General features: G+C 42.4%; 1 protein-coding gene across 1 annotated transcript; it reads left to right on the forward strand.

Annotated features, from left to right (window-relative positions):
* The first annotated feature begins 9348 nt into the window (after window positions 1-9348).
* On the forward strand, window positions 9349-17356 carry MMP1 (matrix metallopeptidase 1). Its single transcript, XM_080642898.1, has 10 exons — window positions 9349-9516; window positions 10172-10416; window positions 10510-10658; window positions 11261-11386; window positions 12111-12266; window positions 12396-12513; window positions 14743-14876; window positions 15813-15975; window positions 16498-16601; window positions 16790-17356. Exons 1-10 carry the CDS (start codon window positions 9415-9417, stop codon window positions 16897-16899), a joined length of 1407 nt encoding a protein of 468 aa, XP_080499024.1. The 5' UTR covers window positions 9349-9414; the 3' UTR covers window positions 16900-17356.
* Window positions 17357-18321: the final 965 nt, after the last annotated feature.

The following is an 18321-nucleotide window of genomic DNA, read 5'->3' on the forward strand; positions in this document are numbered from 1 at the left end:
ATACCATCATTACAACACTATTGACTATATTCCCTTATTTAAGTGACAATGGGTTTACAGGTTCCTTCTAGTCTTTCTTTTGTGTTGTTCGCCTTTCCTTTTCTTTCTCACTTCCTCCCTCATTTTCCTTATAGAGTATCTCAATTGGCCATCAAAGCTCAGTGAAGGCACTGGAACATGCCGGTTAGCACTGGGAGCTTCTCTGAATCATGTCAGTCAGTCCGGTACCCTGCAGTGCAGCACCCCTCCACTGAGGTGGCACCGCCCCTCAACCCCCGCCTCAAGGCTGCGGGTTCTTGCCCGTCCGCTCCAGTGTCCTTCCATGCCCCTTGATCCCTGGCCGCGCCCACCTGCATCTTGGGGTCACTGCAGAACCTCTCTCTCTGCTGGCGAGGCAGATCTCTGCCCACTGGTCCCCTGCCCCAGCCGAGGCCCCTCTGGTGCACCCCGCCTCGCCAGGTTTTTGCCTTTGATCTATGGCATTGGTGACAGCACACTCCTAGCAAGCCTGGTACCCAGAGGGGCACAGGGTCAGTTCTTTGCCCAGAATGCTAGAGGTTGCAGTAGCATTTGCAGATGTCGCCCAGAGCCTGCTGGCGAAGGCAGCGCCGAGGGATGGTGAGGCACTGCTCAGCACCCCTTGGAACACCCGCCTTCTGGCCAGCCGCTTTGCCAAAGCTGTGGCACTCGCTCTGGAGCTGCCCCTCAGGCAGCCCCCCAGTTGGGCCTCATGCCTCTTCTTCCACATTTGGCCTTCATCCATCCCTCTCTCCTGCAGTGCTTGGGCTCCAGGCTGGAAAGAAAAGAACCAAGACCAAGAAGGACAAAGCCCAAAGGAAGTGAGTCTTGCACCCCCACATCCCATTCTCTGGATTTCCTCCCGCACCTCCTCTCTGTGTCACATCTTGAACTGGCACCCTGTGGCCCAGCTACATGGCCACCAGGCAGCCTGGTAGAGTTGGTCTCCACAAGCTGTGAATCTGTGGCCAGAGGCCCTGTCTGGGTCTCAGCAACCCCATGCCTGTGATGTTTCCGGGCCCCATCCCACAGGGGTGGCTAAGCAGGCCCAGCTCCCAGGGACGGCAATGTTTCCGGGGCCCCATGGGAGTGGCTAGGCAGGCTGGCCTCCCCTCCAGGGGCGGTGATGTTCCTGGGGCCCCACGGGAGTGGCTAAGCAGACCCAGCCGCTCCTCCCCTGGGCTGGGATGTTCCCGGGGCCCCACGGGAATGGCTAGGCAGGCCGCTGCCCCTCCCGGGGCCTGTGATGGACCCAGACCCTGCAGGTGGTGTCTGGTGCTGCCCACCCCGCCTCCCAGGGCCCCAATGGACTGGTACCTTGCCAGCGGTGTCTGGCGCTGCCTGCCAGGCCTCTCCCATCCCCAATGGACCTGGACCCCCAGGGGTGGGCCACGGTGCTGCCCGCCCAGCCTGTGTATGCAAATTTACCCGCCATCTTTGATGGGTTAATTTGCATACTCGCTCTGATTGGCTGGTAGGCTTGGCTTGATATAGCGGAGTGATGGTTAATTTGCATGTTTCTCTTTGATTAGTAGATTAGTGTAGATAGTTCAGACAGCTATCTAACCATGCTGCTCCTTTAAGTCTCTCTTCACTTACCTCTCTAAAAATGCCCAACTGATGATACTTATGCCAATATGACAAGATCTGTTATCAGTACTAAGAAGTTCCAGAAAGAAGCATGCTTCTATGAATAGCAAAATGGGACTTTAATTAAATTTGTTTTAGCCATCAATACATTCCTGGATAAAGTGGCTGGAAAGCACACACTTGTATTATGAATCTTATTTCTCCTGTTGCCTTCCATAATAATTTTGGAGATATATGCCTATGTAAATATTCATAGGTATAATATAAATTGTACCTAAGACCCCTGGCCCGATAGCTCAGTTGGTTAGAGTGTTGCCCTGATACAACAAGATTGTGGGTTCGTTCCCCAGTCAGGGCACATACAAGAGTCAACCAATGAATGCATAACTAAGTAAAACAACAAATATCTTTCTCTCTATCAAAATCAATAAATAAAATTTTAACAACTACTTGAAGAAATGCTCATTTATATAATAAACAGGTTGTATCCATTTCATGAGAAAATTAACTCCTAAGAAAAAAATTGGTATCTGGTTATTTTTGCAATTCCTAGCACATGGTCTGATGCCTTATATATTATACCTGAGAAAAAGCCATTTGATATGGTAAGCTCTGGAAAATGGAAATGAAAACAAAAAGAATAAAACACCAGCGCCCCTTTCAACAAAGGAGAATGATGTCAAGGTAAGGATAATATGAAAAGTGCTTTAATAAAGTATAATGTTCTATGATAATTCAAAGTAGAACTATCTCACAGAGGGAGAAAAGAGAAAACTTTGGGGATGAAGTAACACTTAAACTGGACCTTAAAGAATGGGTAGAATTGTATTAGGTAGACATAAAGAGAAAGAACAAGTATGACAAAGCAGGGGAACAAGGTGTAAGGCATATCTGGGAAGCAATGTAATTCTTTCATACGTTTGTTTGTAAGAGTGGGACAGGGGAGTCATTTTTACACCTGAGCATGGAAGGTCTTCAGTGCTACAGTTAGTTTATATTTGCCCTGGTAGACAATGGAAATCATTGAGAATTTTACTCATAAAAATACTTACATTTATGTGTGCTCTCTATGTTCCAGACATTATATATATATATGAAGCCAGCTGCCATAATGTCCATAACGACCTAATGACCAGTCGCTGTGACACCCACTGTAGCCAGTGAACCGGACTGATCAGGGGATGGGGCCAGCCAGCCAAACTCGTGGCCCCTCCCCTCTGCTGGCCTGCCCCTGATTGGACTCTCCCACCCCATCAAGAGTGGGGCCGGCCAAATGCCTCCTCCCTTCCCCCACAGTCCTGCCCCCAATCAGCCCGCCCCACCACGATAGGCCCGCAGCCCCCCCCCCCCCCCAAGCCGGCCCACCCCTCATCACACCCCCCAACCCAAGTAGGGGGCAAGGCTGGCAGGCCAACTTCCTGCAGCCCCTCCCCCTGGCCGCCCCACCCCTCATCGCACTCCCCATCCTAAGACTGAGTATCAAATGCCAAAATGGATCAATGAGAATGTGATCTGAGAAAAAGCCATTTGATATGGTTGGTGGTGGGAGTTGGTAGTAAACACTGAGAGTGCAGTACATGCAATATAGAGATGATGTATCATAAAATTGTACACTTGAAACCTATAGAGTCTTATTAACCAACTAGAGGCCTGGTGCACAAATTTGTGCATGGGTGGGGTCCATCAGGGATGGGGCTGGCTGGGGGAAGGGACTGCAGGAGATTGACTGGCCACAGGAGGTTGGCTGTGAGATTGCACTGACCACCAGGGGCAGCTCCTGCATTGAGCGTCTGCCCCCTGGTGGTCAGTGCGCATCATAGCAACTGGTTGACCAGTCGTTTAGTCACTTAGGCTTTTATATATAGAGATATCATCCCAATAAATTTAATTACCAAAAAAAAAAAAAAAAAAACAGAAAGAAAAATGTACCAATAAAACTAGTTAGATAAATGGTGTGCAGATGTTAGACACAAAAGTCAAAGAAATATTAAAAGAATTCGTTTATTCCATTAGGTTGATTTTCATCAGAACTATGTGACTTTTATTTTCCTTTATTGTACCTGTCAATTTACAATAAAGCATTGAACTGAAAAAGAAAAAGAGAGAGTGCAGTGCAAGGGGTTAAAGTCTATAGGGAGAGGCTATAGGTTTAAGCCTCAGACTGACCTGTGACAGGGCCACAAACAAGTCCCAGGTTGGAGGGCAGAGTCCTCTTAGCATAATTAAGCTTAACCTTATAGCCCTCCCTAGTTCCTTCCTAGGTAGCTAATGGGCTGTGGGAGGTGCAGCAAGTGCTGCCAAAACAAGATGAAACTCACAAGAACATTGTAAACATGTTGGCCACTACCCTTGTTTTGATCTCACTATAAAATAAAGCTTTGGCTTACAGCTTGGGTCTTTCTGTGTCCTCATCCAGGCATGGGAGATCTTCCGAGCCCCAGCTGTATTCTCTTGTCTGTCTTCTTTAATCCTTCACTGCCCCTCCTCAGGTTCACCCTTGGATGTGCTGGCACGGCACAAAAGTCAACCTAAGTTTCAGTAATAGATTGATGGTAAAGACCAGAGAGATGCTTGAGGAGTAGCAGGTTATCATTGTGGTCATCAATCTATTTCACAGGCAGACATGTTCACAGGATGAGTGAAAAGATCTATACCAAAGAAAACATATGAAAGATAGAAGGGTTGAAATCACAGGGGAGATGTCAGCTTCAGCAAACAGGAACTATGCTGTCTTGTGGGCTATTTCAACAATAATTTTCTACCAGACCTAAAAAATGTATCCCAACACTACGTATATAAAAATATCCACATGGTTTATGTTTCATAGTAAGAGCTGAGTCACCTGATTTTGTAACCAAAGACCCAAGTTCAAGTTTCTATCTCTACCACTGTACAGTGGAAAAACCTGAACAAGAGACTTAATCATGAAAAGTTGCTATAGTTTCTTCACTTATGAAATAGAAATAATAGCGTATGCCTTAACTATTCCATAGAATTATTGTGAGGACAAAACAGTCATGTGTGTTAAAGTTGTCAAAGATGCAGTAAATGTTAAATGCTATTTCTTTTACCCAGCACTTATACTGGTTGACTTAGAAAAACAGCTTATCAGCCTCCCTCTCATTGCAATGAATTATAGCAGGTGCATGAGTAATTGAGAGATATTTTTTAAAAACTGGACAAAAGTCTATCAGTTTACTGAATATTCCACTTTATCTAAAACATAGAAAAATTCTGCCGCAATAGGGCATAATTTGAGGCCTAAATTATAGACAAAAGTTCTGAAGGCAGCACAGGTACATACATCAGAGGTTCCAAAAACAAACAAGTCATAGGTCTGGGCATTGCCCCATTATCAAAACCCCATAGGGATGCCCTGAGCTTCCTCACACATCTCAACTCCATGTGCACAGAGGGCTGAGAGAGAATGGTTCCAACATGTCTGAGCTGAGCAATGGTACAAGCAGCCCTTAGCCCCACCAAGGCCCTAGATTTGAACCTCCTTAGAGGAGACCTACAACTGCAAAAGTCTGTAGGCTGGTCTCAAGGATGTGCACCCTATAAGCATTTTCCAAAGTATCTAAGAAATTATCCAGATGGAAAAATATTATTGGCAAACATATCAATAAAATGCTCAAAATAATCAGAGAGTAAACAATTACAGCATGGTAGGCAAATAGCCAAAAGTAAATATTTAGTGCTTCATTGAAAATCTACATTCAATGAACACTATGCATTTTTTTTTTCTGTGAGATTTTAAATAATTTGAATCTTAGGAGAGTAGGTTAAAGAAATAAAAATCTAACCAAGGGCATAAGACTTTTTGCAGGCTACAGGGCCTAATGAGAAACGGCCCTCTTATTTATATCATTTCGTAGCTATTCATTGATTTATTCATTCATTGGCTCATCCAACAGTCATTTGTAAACACCTACTAAGTTGAGGTAATAACTATAATCTGAAATTTCATGGATTTTAGTAAAGGAAATAAAGGTGAGAGGTAGTTTAAAGGCTCTTTCAGACCTGAGGGACAGGGTGTTGGCATGGAGAAACTGTAGACATGACAGAAGTAATGTAACCAGCCTGGTAACTCACAATATTAGTTATATTGTTGACAGGGGGGAAATTTTCTATACTCAGAGTATGCGCCTCATCTCTGGTGACAGGAGCACCATGAAGACTGCTAAGAGGTGGACTGGAGTCACACAGACACCTGTCAATAAGTGACTCAGGGTTGATGTGTCAGTCATTCCCTCCTGGAAGGTAACCACCAGGACTGAGGCAACCAATAGGTACAAAGTGTCTGTTAGGTGTCTGGCACACAGTGGCTGTTCATAAAGCTACCCCCTGGTGGTAGGTAGAGAGAATACTTGGGGTGGAGCACATCATTCCCTGTGTTACTCCCCAAACAAAATAGCATTAAATATTAAGTTTCTAGCTGAAGACCATTTTAAGACGTATAGGATTGAAGAAATAATAAATATATCTGACACTCAAACTGAATTATAAAATTGAAAATGTTGGATTTCCAATCATAAAAAAATAGGAAACAAAATTGAAATTCCAAGATTCAATGTAACATGGAAAAATACAAACATATTTGAGACTTTTGACAGAGCAGTCAGTATGAAGCAACCAAGAAAACCATGGAAAGGAGATAATCTGCCTGTTTGGAAACAGTCATGAGTTAGTTGCCTTGGCCACAATCATGAGAGTTTCTTAAACCTGTCAGTCTCCCAGGGATAAAGTGTACAGGAATAATTTCCCAAAAAAAAGTACATCCAAAGGGGGATTATGGAGAAAAAAGCAGCTCATAAAGAAAAACAATAAACAAACAAAAAAATCTGGATGTGAAGAGCAAAAAAATTTCAACATGTTTTGAGCTTCTTGGAAACTGGGCCAAGTCCAAGCATTGCTGGGATTTGGGTAAGATTTCATCCCTAGCTCTTTGTTCTAGATGTTCATGTTTTGTTTTGTTTTTCGCTCACAAGTAGAGCACGCACTAGCACTAGCCCAGAAGTTACATGTGTTCTGCTATGAATACCTAACTGGAGATTTTGAGATTCAGGATTAGGTGAAACTGAAGCTTGTTGCTTAGCCAAAACTTAATTTAAAATTCTTTGTTATTTTAGGAAGAAATTCAACAAAAGGTTGTTTTTGTTGTTTTAAATATATTTCTTTATTGATTTCAGAGAGGAAGGGAGAAGGAGAGAGAGATAGAAACATCAATGAGAGAGAATCATTGATTGGCTGCCTCCTGCATGCCCCCGCACTGGGGATTGAGACAAAAGGTTTTTTTAAGTAACCAGTCTCCAATCCACATAGCATCCTTAGAGTCGTAAGAAAACATAGAATTTTTAGCTCAAGAGCTCGGGACTCAGGCCAGGAGAAATTTATATCAGTCCAAGTTCTACCTGTAATTTTCCCCACCATGTCCTCCCTCCCATCAGAGGTGTGGCCCCAGGCCTGGAGGCAACTCCTCTGTTCTTTAGTTTCTTCACTTGGAAAATCAAGGTACTGGACTAGACCCATGGTTTTTGAGCTTCATGCCACTGAACCCTCATTGTTCCATAGAAACTGGGGACTTTGCTAGAGAAAGGACCGGGAACAAAGTAGGAGTGATGTAGGTGTGACTCCCAGGCCCCATTTCCCACTTCCATCAGAGCATTTCTTTTTCTGGTTTAGGAGCTGGTTTTCCAAAAGGGATTTTTAAAAAGGATATAATAGTTTTTAAAAGTTGGAAAACTTCTAAACTGCAGGATATATCGACTTTTGCCAGAATTAACATTTTATGAAACTCTCCCAGAATGATATCTTATGTACTTTCCTGTCCAGTCTGGATGGTCACAATGCTGTTCTCTTGAGATAACTCTTGTTTCCCAGGCCAAAGAGGTGGGGCAACCTCCTCACACTGACCAGATCCCCTAATAGCCAGGGTGTGTCAGCCACTCCTTGACTTTGAGACACAGTCTGCATTCAACCTCCAGTGTAAAGAGCTCCTTTCACTGCTTTCCTCGCCGGTGCTGAGGTCACTTCCATCACTAGCGCTCTTTGGTCACTGCCCCGCCCTCTATCTCCGTCCGTGAGAAGAGCAGAATTTCATTTTTGTGAGAGCTTCTTCCAGTTCCTTGTACCCCTTTGAACTCCACATGTATGAGGAAGTTGTGGTTAAGTGAAGAAATACGTTCTTTTATATCAGTCCCACAATATTGAAGCAACATATTTTTGCATATGATGTTGTTCTTAGTGTAGGGAGGGAAACAGAAGTCTGTAAGGTGAGAAAAGTCGTGAGAAAGCAAAACTGACATGCCACCAGGAGAAAGGCAGGAAAGTGTTTCTCAACTTTATGTCTCATTTAAACACTTTTCAAGGAAGGAAGGTAGGATGCGAATACAGGAAGCTACAGATTTAGACCAACTTTTCTCTCCAAGACTGGAATGGATACCACCAAGACAATTGGGTGTCGAACATGGATACATGAAGGGACATTTTTTGTAACATAGCCATGTGTTTATTTTAATGTGCATGCAACAAGAATAGTTCATTTAGCTATGACTTTAGAGATATGATAGCCTAAAAAGAGGGAAAGCTTTTAAAGTAAATTTAAAGAAAAAATAATACCAGAGGTAGCACTAGTATTGGCAAAGATTTGGCAAAAATTATGACGGAAGTAGAAGGATTTATGAACGTCAGGAAACTTAGGGCTGTACCAGCTCCAAAGCTTCTCCTAGACCAGCACTTTTGGGTAAAACTAATCTGTGCAACTTTATACAGACTACCGTTAAAGCCATCTTAAGTTGTTCCACAGATGTCTGTTTATTAATTAGCCTCTCCCATAGTAGTTGGTGCACAGAAGATGTTAAGTAAGATCATTTGAATGAATAAATAAATATATGAATGGATGCATACATGTAAGAATAAATAATTGCTGCCTGGCCCCAAAGCGTAAAGATGTGTTCACATCCAGGAGAACACGGATGATTAAAAGTAAGACCCCAGACTCACACTTGATCTTTTGCCAGCCCCTGCCCGACCTGATACATTCTAACAGGTTTCAGAAAAGGATCTTACTTTTCCCATGATGCTGATGGGCCAGGGTCTATCTACACAGAGCAGAGAGTTCTCATAAGGCCACCTGTGAACTAGGGTCTTCTCAGCCAAGGTTCTCAAATCCTGGGCCTGAATAAAGATTAAGGGAAACCATGGTGCTATGCAAATAGTGTAGTAGGCAGCTTAGCAGGGAACCCCACTGAACCAGGAAAACCATCCTAAGGTGAATGCCTGTGGAGCTAAACAAACTTCAGTCACTGCAGGTGCTGAATAGGCATAAAGCCTGTGATGTCAGCAATCCTGACCTCTGCCTTGGAAGCAAGGTGTGTGTACAACCTGGATCACTTTATAACAAGCAGAATCAAGACCTGTTTTTAAGAGGTCGTGGAGTATTCTATGATCCATGTCCTGTATAACAAGGCCTTTCTCAAACAGAATAGAAACAAATGAAAGAAAACAACTGTTTACCTGGTTTAGTGTGTCTCCTTCACATGCGTCCTGTTTGATATTAATCATAAGATTGCAACACCAAGCGAACCCAAATAATATACTTGGAGTCACCAGTTCTGATGATTGCTCAGGCGATTCACTGCTAATCCAGAGGATGTTATGAAATGTGACTCAGACCACTTCCGGTTTTCCGGAAGAGCAAGGGCTCTCTATATAAAGAGGGAGCTTCCTAGCTGAGATATTGGAGCAGCAGACAGGTGGGGAGTCATCAGATTTCTTTAGCTGAGAAGGAAGACAGAGATCAGCATGCTCAGCCTTCCCCTGCTGCTACTGCTCTGGGGCCTGGGGTCTCAAGGCTTCCCAGCAAGGACTTTAAAAATGCAAGAGGATGCTGAGCAGATGGTCCAGGTAAATGCTGAATTTCAATGCCAGAAATGGAAAAGCCTCTATTTGCATTTTCCCACAGTAGATCAGAGTAGTAGTAGTGAGCATAACGAAGTTTATTTAAGGGTGGATTTTCTACAAAGAAACATTTTTGTTAGAAAGCTCATTCTCCTCCAAAATGTATGTATGCAGCCCAAACCGGTTTGGCTCAGTGGATAGAGCATCGGCCTGCGGACTGAAGGGTCCCGGCTTCGATTCTGGTCAAGGGCATGTACCTTGGTTGCGGGCACATCCCCAGTGGGAGGTGTGCAGGAGGCAGCTGATTGATGTTTCTCTCTCATCGATGTTTCTAGCTCTCTATCCCTCTCCCTTCCTCTCTGTAAAATATCAATAAAATATATTTTTAAAAAAATGTATGTATGCATAGATGCTCCCTTTCTAGCTGGAGGTGAAAGGAAACCAAAGGAATGATATGCAAATGTGGCTCTACAGATTGTATTTCTGATTTCATAGTAGCTGATGGTAGGGAGATTTACCTCTGAATTATAGCTTCCACCAGTGATAAAGATAATAAGGATAATGAAATCCAAGCACAGTCTTTCAAAGTAGTTCTCTGTTTCACTGTCAATCTTGAGAAAGATTTCCCGTCCAGTGTTATAATAACACTATCTTTCCTTAGCAATACTTGGAGAACTACTATGACTTGAAGAGTGATGGGGGACAAATTGGAAGGCAGAAAAAGAGTGGCCTCATGGTTGAAAAACTGAAGCAAATGCAGGAATTCTTTGGGCTGAAAGTGACTGGGAAGCCAGATGCTGAAACCCTGAAGGTGATGCAACAGGCCAGGTGTGGGGTGCCGGATGTGGCTTGGTTTGTCCTCACTGAGGGGAACCCTCGGTGGAAGCAAACACAGCTGACCTATAGGTAAGGAGGCTGAGCAGCAGACGGAGAACACTACCTCCCATCACAGCTATAAGAAATGAGGTCCTCTATGTCTCTATTCTACTTCATTTTTAGGATTGAAAATTACACACCAGATTTGTCAAGAGCAGATGTGGACCATGCCATTCAGAAAGCCTTTCAACTCTGGAGTGCTGTCACACCCCTAACTTTCTCCAAGGTCTCTGAGGGTCAAGCAGACATACTGATATCCTTTGTCAGGGGAGGTAAGCTCTTCTTGTAGCATGAATGTATTCTCACCTTAACTTCACCTGCCCCCTAAATCTCTTCAGCTTCATAGTTCAAGTCCTTGTTTAACAGGAGTATTGATTTTATGATTTTACTAGAGGTCAGGTGCATGAACATTCATGCACTGGATAGGGGGTCCCTCAGCCTGGCCTGCCCCCTCTCACAGTCCGGGAGCCCTCAGGGGCAGGAGGCGACCCGCCAATCAGGGGAAGGCAATGCCCCCATCACACTTCTGCTGCTGCCACTGCCAGCAGCGAAACCTCAGCCGGCTCTTGTTACCTGAGCCTCGGGTGGCCCTGGGCGGCTGGGCAGCCACCATCTGAGTCTTGCCTGCACCTCAGGCTGGCCCTGGGCAGCTGGGCAGCCGACATCTGAGGCTTGCTTGCATGTGGGCGCCACCATCTTTGAGGGCAGGGCCGTCAATTAGCATATTCCCTCTTTATTAGATAGGATGGGCTTAAGGGGAGAAACTATATCACATTGGATAGAAGTCTTTTGGCCTCATGGCAAAGCAAAAGCTTCTCTCCTGTGCTACCCTAAATAACCAAGGGGGACACTCGTTGAATTCTGTTTCTTGCAGATCATCGTGACAACTCTCCCTTTGATGGACCAGGAGGAAACCTTGCTCATGCTTTTCAGCCAGGCCCACATATTGGAGGGGATGTTCACTTTGATGAAGATGAAACGTGGACCAAAGATTTCAGAAGTAAGTCAACTAACCTTGCCTTTATCAATTTTCCCCACCCCTTTGTGATACATGTAATAATTGGTTGATTTAACTGAAAGAACACATTAATGGAAGTATGTATTTTCTACTACCATTAAGAAAAGTCATGATACATTTAGAAAAGGGTAAGAAAATAATATTTCCGTTAGTAACAGCATTTTATTGGCTACAGATAGGTCACACTAAAATCTCTTTTAAGAAAATGTTGAGAATCCTGATGGTTTACCTGTAGGCATCTCCGAAAAAATTTTTTTTACTAGCAGACATACCAAAATTTAATAGTGGTTGTAAGATTATATGGAAATTAAGGGAGGAGAGGCTTATGTGTTTTACAAAATTTCCAACATGGAGGATGTATCAGTTTTTTAAATAGGAAAAACAATTTGTGTTAATAGAAATCTATTGCTTCTCTGTGAAATATGTGTTATCCAATCATTGATGAGACTGATGAATCTGTGCTAGCCCCTCAGTCAACTGAGTTTGCCTTTTTATTGTATCAGGGTAATCATAGACTTTAGACTTTAACCACTCTTTACTATTAACTAATGCATTCCTTTCACCTTAGGAAGAAGTTTTATATATATTTTAAAAAGCTATGAAGAAAATAAGAGCATTAGTCCTTGTAGAGTTGTATATCTTCATTAAATATCTAGAAACTGAAAACATTTCAAGTAATTGCAAATGGTTTTACTGGCCCTTTTAGATTACAACTTGTATCGTGTTGCTGCTCATGAATTGGGCCATTCTCTTGGACTCTCTCATTCTACTGATATTGGGGCTTTGATGTACCCCAACTACATCTTCAGTGGTGATGTTCAACTCTCTCAGGATGACATCAATGGTATCCAGACCATATATGGTGAGTACAAAGAAAACCATCACAGACAAGGGGCCATTAGATACAGTATCTTTTAAGAAGCTGCCTTTCATTGTTTATGTCCTTTTCACAAGCCAGGCAGCACTAACTTCAGATCTATTTTTTCTTTAGGACCCTCTGAAAATCCCATCCAGCCAATGGGCCCACAAACCCCACAAGTGTGTGATAGTAAGCTAACCTTTGATGCTATCACTACGATTCGAGGAGAAGTGATGTTCCTCAAAGACAGGTAAGACATCAATTCTTCTTGTTTGGTGTTTGTAGTAATAATAACAACATTCACTACTACGGGCCACTAGTATGCCTCACACATTGCTTATCTTACACTTGTTTACATACATAATTATGTGATAGCACTTGTTTGCATTGGAAAACCTAATTAATTTATAACAACTTTGTTTTCCCACATGTATTCTGCCATTTGACTATCAGGAAAAACGAACAAACACCGAAGCAGAAAGTCAGTAAATATAATCCCATTTGACAGATCAGTAAAGTAAGGCATAAAGAAGGAAAGAGATTTTTTGAGGATACAAAGTTGTTCTTCTGACTTTTTCTCCAGGGCTCTTGTCACTTATGACATTCTTTATGATTATCAGGATGTTAGTGCATTATTAAGAGAAATCTGTTATTTTCATGGCACCATCATGCTGGTCCCCTTTAAGTATCACCCCTTCCATTCTGGAAAAGATAATCCTCCCAAAGCCTGTGGTGGTGACAGGTCTCTGTTGTCTCCAGAGGCCCAGAGAGGGGCAGGAGCCCTTGCCAGAGAACCCCCATGCGTTCATGAGACACCTCTCCTGGGTAGATGTGAGCAAACACAATGTGCTTCCCTCCTCAAAGGAGGATTCTAGGTCTCCCTGTTCAGCATGTGGCCTCAGGAAGGCTGGGAACCCTCACACATGAAGAACAGGCCTGCCCTACACACTGTACTGATTCCTAAAAGACCAGGCATCATCATTATATTCTCTTTTTCTGAATGATGCAGTCCACAGCACATAGAAAGTAGGGGTGCTCAGAAAGGCTCTAATCTCCTCTTTATGGAGTGTTGATGGTGCTGTTCTAATACATCGTGGTCATATCTACCCCACAAGGCAGGGCATTGACTGACTGCTAATGCTTTTTATCCCCTTCTGGACTAGTTTTGAGTGTAAAAGATAAGGCTGGATTTAAGCCACTGGGTGCAGCTCAGTGCTGGGGGTGCTCAGGAAATACATGGTGCTTAAGGAAAACTCTCAGTACAGTATAGAACACTATTCAAGTGAGTACAGATTACTCCAAGGAATAGGACCAAGTCTAGGATTTGCAGGCACTAAAGGGACCCTGAGATCATGAAAGCATCACCAAGTTATGAAGACATGGAAGACTAGAAACATTGACAGTAACCAACCTCCAAGGTCTCACAGAGGCTGAGGTAGGACTGAGGCAGACTTGATCTAGAAGTTGATTTCTGACTGCCACGGTCACAGTCTTTCCTGTGGCCTGGAATCTGGAAATGCTTCTGACGGGCCAATGGCAGTCTATGTTTTGCTGTTTCTCCAGTCACTATGGACTGTAGAATCAACATTGCAAACCGCCAGCCACAAAAAGACAAAGGGAGGGGCTGCCAGACCTGAGTTTAAAATTAACCTTTGTCTCATCAGCTGCCCAGACTTAGATAGCTCCCTTTGCCCCCCTGACCTTAATTTCTCACCTGTAAAAGGAGAGTAATGCTTTCTTGCAGGGTTTTTGTGAGACAGGGCACGATGTAGGGAAGGCCCTGTGTGTTGAAAGTGTACGCTTGTGTAGGATGTTAGTGCTGTATTCCAGCCAGCGGTGTGATGCAGCAGAATCCTAAGGGCTCGCCAAAGCCGAGTTTTAAATTTTGAGAATTTTGCAAGCTGGTTGTTAAACACAAATATTATTAAGAGTTAAGTTAGCTCTGGCCAGGGAGGCTAAGTTGGTTGGGCATCATCCCACGCACCAAGAGTTTTCCATTTTGATTCCTGGTCAGGGCACATGCCTAGGTTGCAGGTTTGATCCCTGGTAGAGGCGTATATGGAGAGGCAACCCATCAATGTTTCTCTCTCTCTTTCTCTCTCTCTCTCTCTCTCTTCCTCTCAACAAATATATCTTCAGATAAGGATTAAAAAGAACAACTCACCCTTTTGTAATTATTTTGTTACATTTTACTCTTTATTTATATTCTGTGGTTGTTTATGCCTAATGTGTTTGGTGGCAGAAATACCACACAATGGTGTGATACCGCAAATCTCTTGAAATCTTCCATGGTGTGAATATTTCCAACCTGGGAATAAGCAAATGCTACAATCAGGACTCTGCTCCACCCTCACTGTGGAGAGCCAGATGTTAAACATTTACCAGCACACCACTACTGCCAGCAGTAAGAAGGAGTTAGACATCAACCATAACTTGCTATAGATTAGATAAAAACCCTTTTCTCTTTTTTTCAAACCAGGTTCTACATACGCGTAAGTTCTTACTACCCAGAACCTGAGCTCAATTTCATCGCTATCTTCTGGCCAAATCTGCCAAATGGACTTCAGGCTGCTTATGAGTTTGCTGATAGAGATGAAGTCCGGTTTTTTAAAGGTAATCCTTCCAATGATTGTATGAATTAATTTTTCATTGGCTGAGATAGAAGAGAGCACTACCTCCTTTCTCTCTAAGGAATTTTAAAAATATAAGTCTCACCAAATCAATTAAGGGAGTTCATTGCCTTAATTAAGAATTGCACAGTGCATTTCTGAGTCATTTTAAATCAAAATCATATGACTGGAGATATAAGTGTTCTGGCCTGTTTATGACTCTAGACTTATAAAATTGTGTTCTATGAATACTAGTTATGTGTTTTAAACCCTCTCTACATTCTTGGGGTTGCTGAGAAATGAAATACAGAGACTTGGACCAATGCTGTAGAGGGTATGCAACAGAAGCATTTGAGTTGTGTAATGTCCTAGAGCTATTTTTATATAAATGACTCTCCTCAGCCAGATAGGGATGCTGCTTGCAGCCTTGCTGTCAAGGGGTGATCCTCAGACCAACACCATTGACATCCTCTGGAGAGTTTGTTAGAAATATAGAATCTCACTCAGCAGAATGCCCTCAAGTTCTATTCATGTTGTCAAGTCTCACCAGACCTCCTTAAATTTTAATGGGCTTCCCAGTCAGTTTGTATGTACATCAAAGCAGAAGAGGTCCTGAAATTCCATGAATTGACTATCCCTGAGGTGGCCTCATGAACTCTTTAGTCATGTCAATGCCTGGCTCCGGATGGAAGTCCTCAGCCCCATAAACCAGCCATTCTCAAATATGCTGCATATTAGAATTATCAAGAAAAAAATTTAAAATGTATTGATTTAATTTGTCTGTGGTTGGATACCAACATCTGTACTTTTAACTATCTCCCTAGTTAATTCTGATGTGTAGCCAGAACCCTGGTCTAGTCTGTGAAACTAACTTAGGTAGAAATCTGCTCACTGCCTACTGCTGCTCAGGGTGTTTTAATCACTGTTTCTTGATTGACAGACAATAAGTACTGGGCTGTTCAGGGCCAGCAAACACTGCCCGGATACCCCAAAAACATCTACAGATCCTTTGGCTTCCCTAGAAGTGTGAAGAATATCGATGCTGCTGTTTTTGAGGAAGATACTGGGAAAACATACTTCTTTGTTGCTGACAAGATCTGGAGGTAAAGAAAAAAGTTAGGGCACCAGATTTCTCTACATAGAAAGAAAGTTTTAAATGGAACCACTCACAGATGATTCTCATATTGCCTTGGCTAGCTGCCTTTTCTATGAATGGTTGTAGCCAGTCAAGCATCCAAGTCTCTTGATCAATAATCATCATGCAATACCTGTCCCAGGAATCCAGGGATACCTGGGGATGAATTTGAAAAAGAAGTAAAAAAAGAGAGAGAGAGAGAGCTACTTCAGCCAAAAGAAACTTGTCTTTAGTCACATTATACCTTAGTAAGGCATTGTGTGGCATCACCTGGAAAATTAGATTTAGATGCTGGAGTTTAGAGGGATCTTATAAATGTTCTAGTCTACCCAACATCCTACCTCACCTCATCCCACACTCACCCCCATTATACACATGATCTATGGAATTAGTTCTTATTACATTCTTGTTGGTGAATACTCCATAGTGATTTTGAGAAGGCTACTTGTTTAACAAATGGTTCTAACACGTTTCATCATTTCTGGACCAGGTATGATGAATACAAACAATCCATGGATGCAGGTTATCCCAAAGAGATAGCAGCTAACTTTCCTGGAATTGGCAACAAAGTTGATGCTGTTTTCCAAAAAGATGGTAAGTGAATATATACCTATTTCCTCTATTTTTATTTCTTTTTTGCCATAGAATAGCATTATTATTTAGAACAGCAAATGCCAGAAAAAAGACTTGTTCTCACAAATGACTTGGGTTTTTTAAGAATTCAAGTTAAACCTAGAAATTACTTGTGTAATGTTAGTAAATACCTTTTGTTTTGTTTCTAGGATTTTTCTATTTCTTCCGTGGAACAAGGCAGTACAAATTTGATCCTAAAACAAAGAGAATTTTGACTCTCCAGAAAGCTAACAGCTGGTTCAACTGCAGACAAAATTGATTGACTGTTTCAACATTGAACAGAAAAATGTATTTCATGAGCACAAGGAAGGAATTTTCCTGAAGAGCCATATATTTTTTTAAATTCTGAGCTATTTAGTATAATTTTATCTATACCTCATTCTGCATGATTTAGAATGCAATGCTTTGTATACTTTTATAACTTAGTTCTACAAATGAGTGCTAAGAAAGGTCAAGTTTCATAGCTTATCGATACGTATGCGCCAACTTTGCAAAGAGAGAAGCTCTTTTACAAAGTATAAGACTCTACATTAAATCTGGGAGCAGCCACAGTGATGAACATCTCCTCCCAAGAAAGAAAGAGGCAGAGATCCGAGTCTACACCAGAGAAAAAGCAGTTTGAGAAAAAGTGCGCAGCCACTACCTACTATCACCCTGAAATGCCAGGGACAGCTTTCATTACAGAAAATAAAGTGTTTTATGTTTGGAATAAAGCCATCCTTGTCTCTACTGTTTTATAAACTTTCTATTATGGTTCAGTTATAATACTTTTATTACTGATTATAATGCCCCACTCACAGAGCTTAATTTTCAAATTTAAAACGGGAAGTAGACAACCATGCAAAATATTCATGTGGGAAACCTGGAAATACAAAAACTTCAAATATTTTTCATTCTTATGGAATTTATATCAGATAGAAGGGGGAGAAAGTCTATTTTCCATGTTCCATATTAGGCTTCTAAAATTAATTCTAGGTAAAAGCAGTAGCAGCGTGGTAGTGTTTTCTAAGGGTACATTCTTCTCTCTTCTTCTGGGCACACAGGAGGGTTATGTTTTTCTACTGTCCAACTTCCTGCAGTTGGTGTGGGGAGGGATGGGCAGTGGCATCAGACTAGTCCTGGCCTTGGATGGTGCCTGGAAGTGACCAAGATCACTTCTAGATGGAAACATTTGATTTCTGGTGCAAATTTCTCCAGGGGTCTCCCTCCTCTGCTGTGCCGATTTTAGAAGCATGTCTGAGGAGAGTTTCCACAAGATGGAAGAAGCCTGAATTGCTGGCCACTACTCCAAACAGTTACCCCAAACTTCAATCTTTTATTGTGTTAAGCTACTAAGTGTCAATGTAAGAAATGTCCAAACCTGTAAGAATTTTTATGAGTTTGAGCCAACTGATGACAGGAAGCGGTACCTCCACAAATGGAGAAAATGCTCCAGAGAATGGCAGTGTTGCACCTTACTTTATACGTTAGAATAGAAGGAGGAGGCATAAGGGGGTTACATGAAATCCACTGATGATAGCTTAGGTAGGTGGGAGAAAGCAAAGTGGGGACACCACTGGGATTGGATAAAAAATAAAGGAAATACACACATACTTCTTTTACATTGGTGGGAATAGGATAGTCAACAGTCAACAATTAATACAATAACAATGAGATTTGTGGTCTCTGCTCTGGTTCTGTG

Source organism: Plecotus auritus, assembly GCF_963455305.1.
Source record: "Plecotus auritus genome assembly, chromosome: 9".
Lineage (NCBI taxonomy): Eukaryota > Metazoa > Chordata > Mammalia > Chiroptera > Vespertilionidae > Plecotus > Plecotus auritus.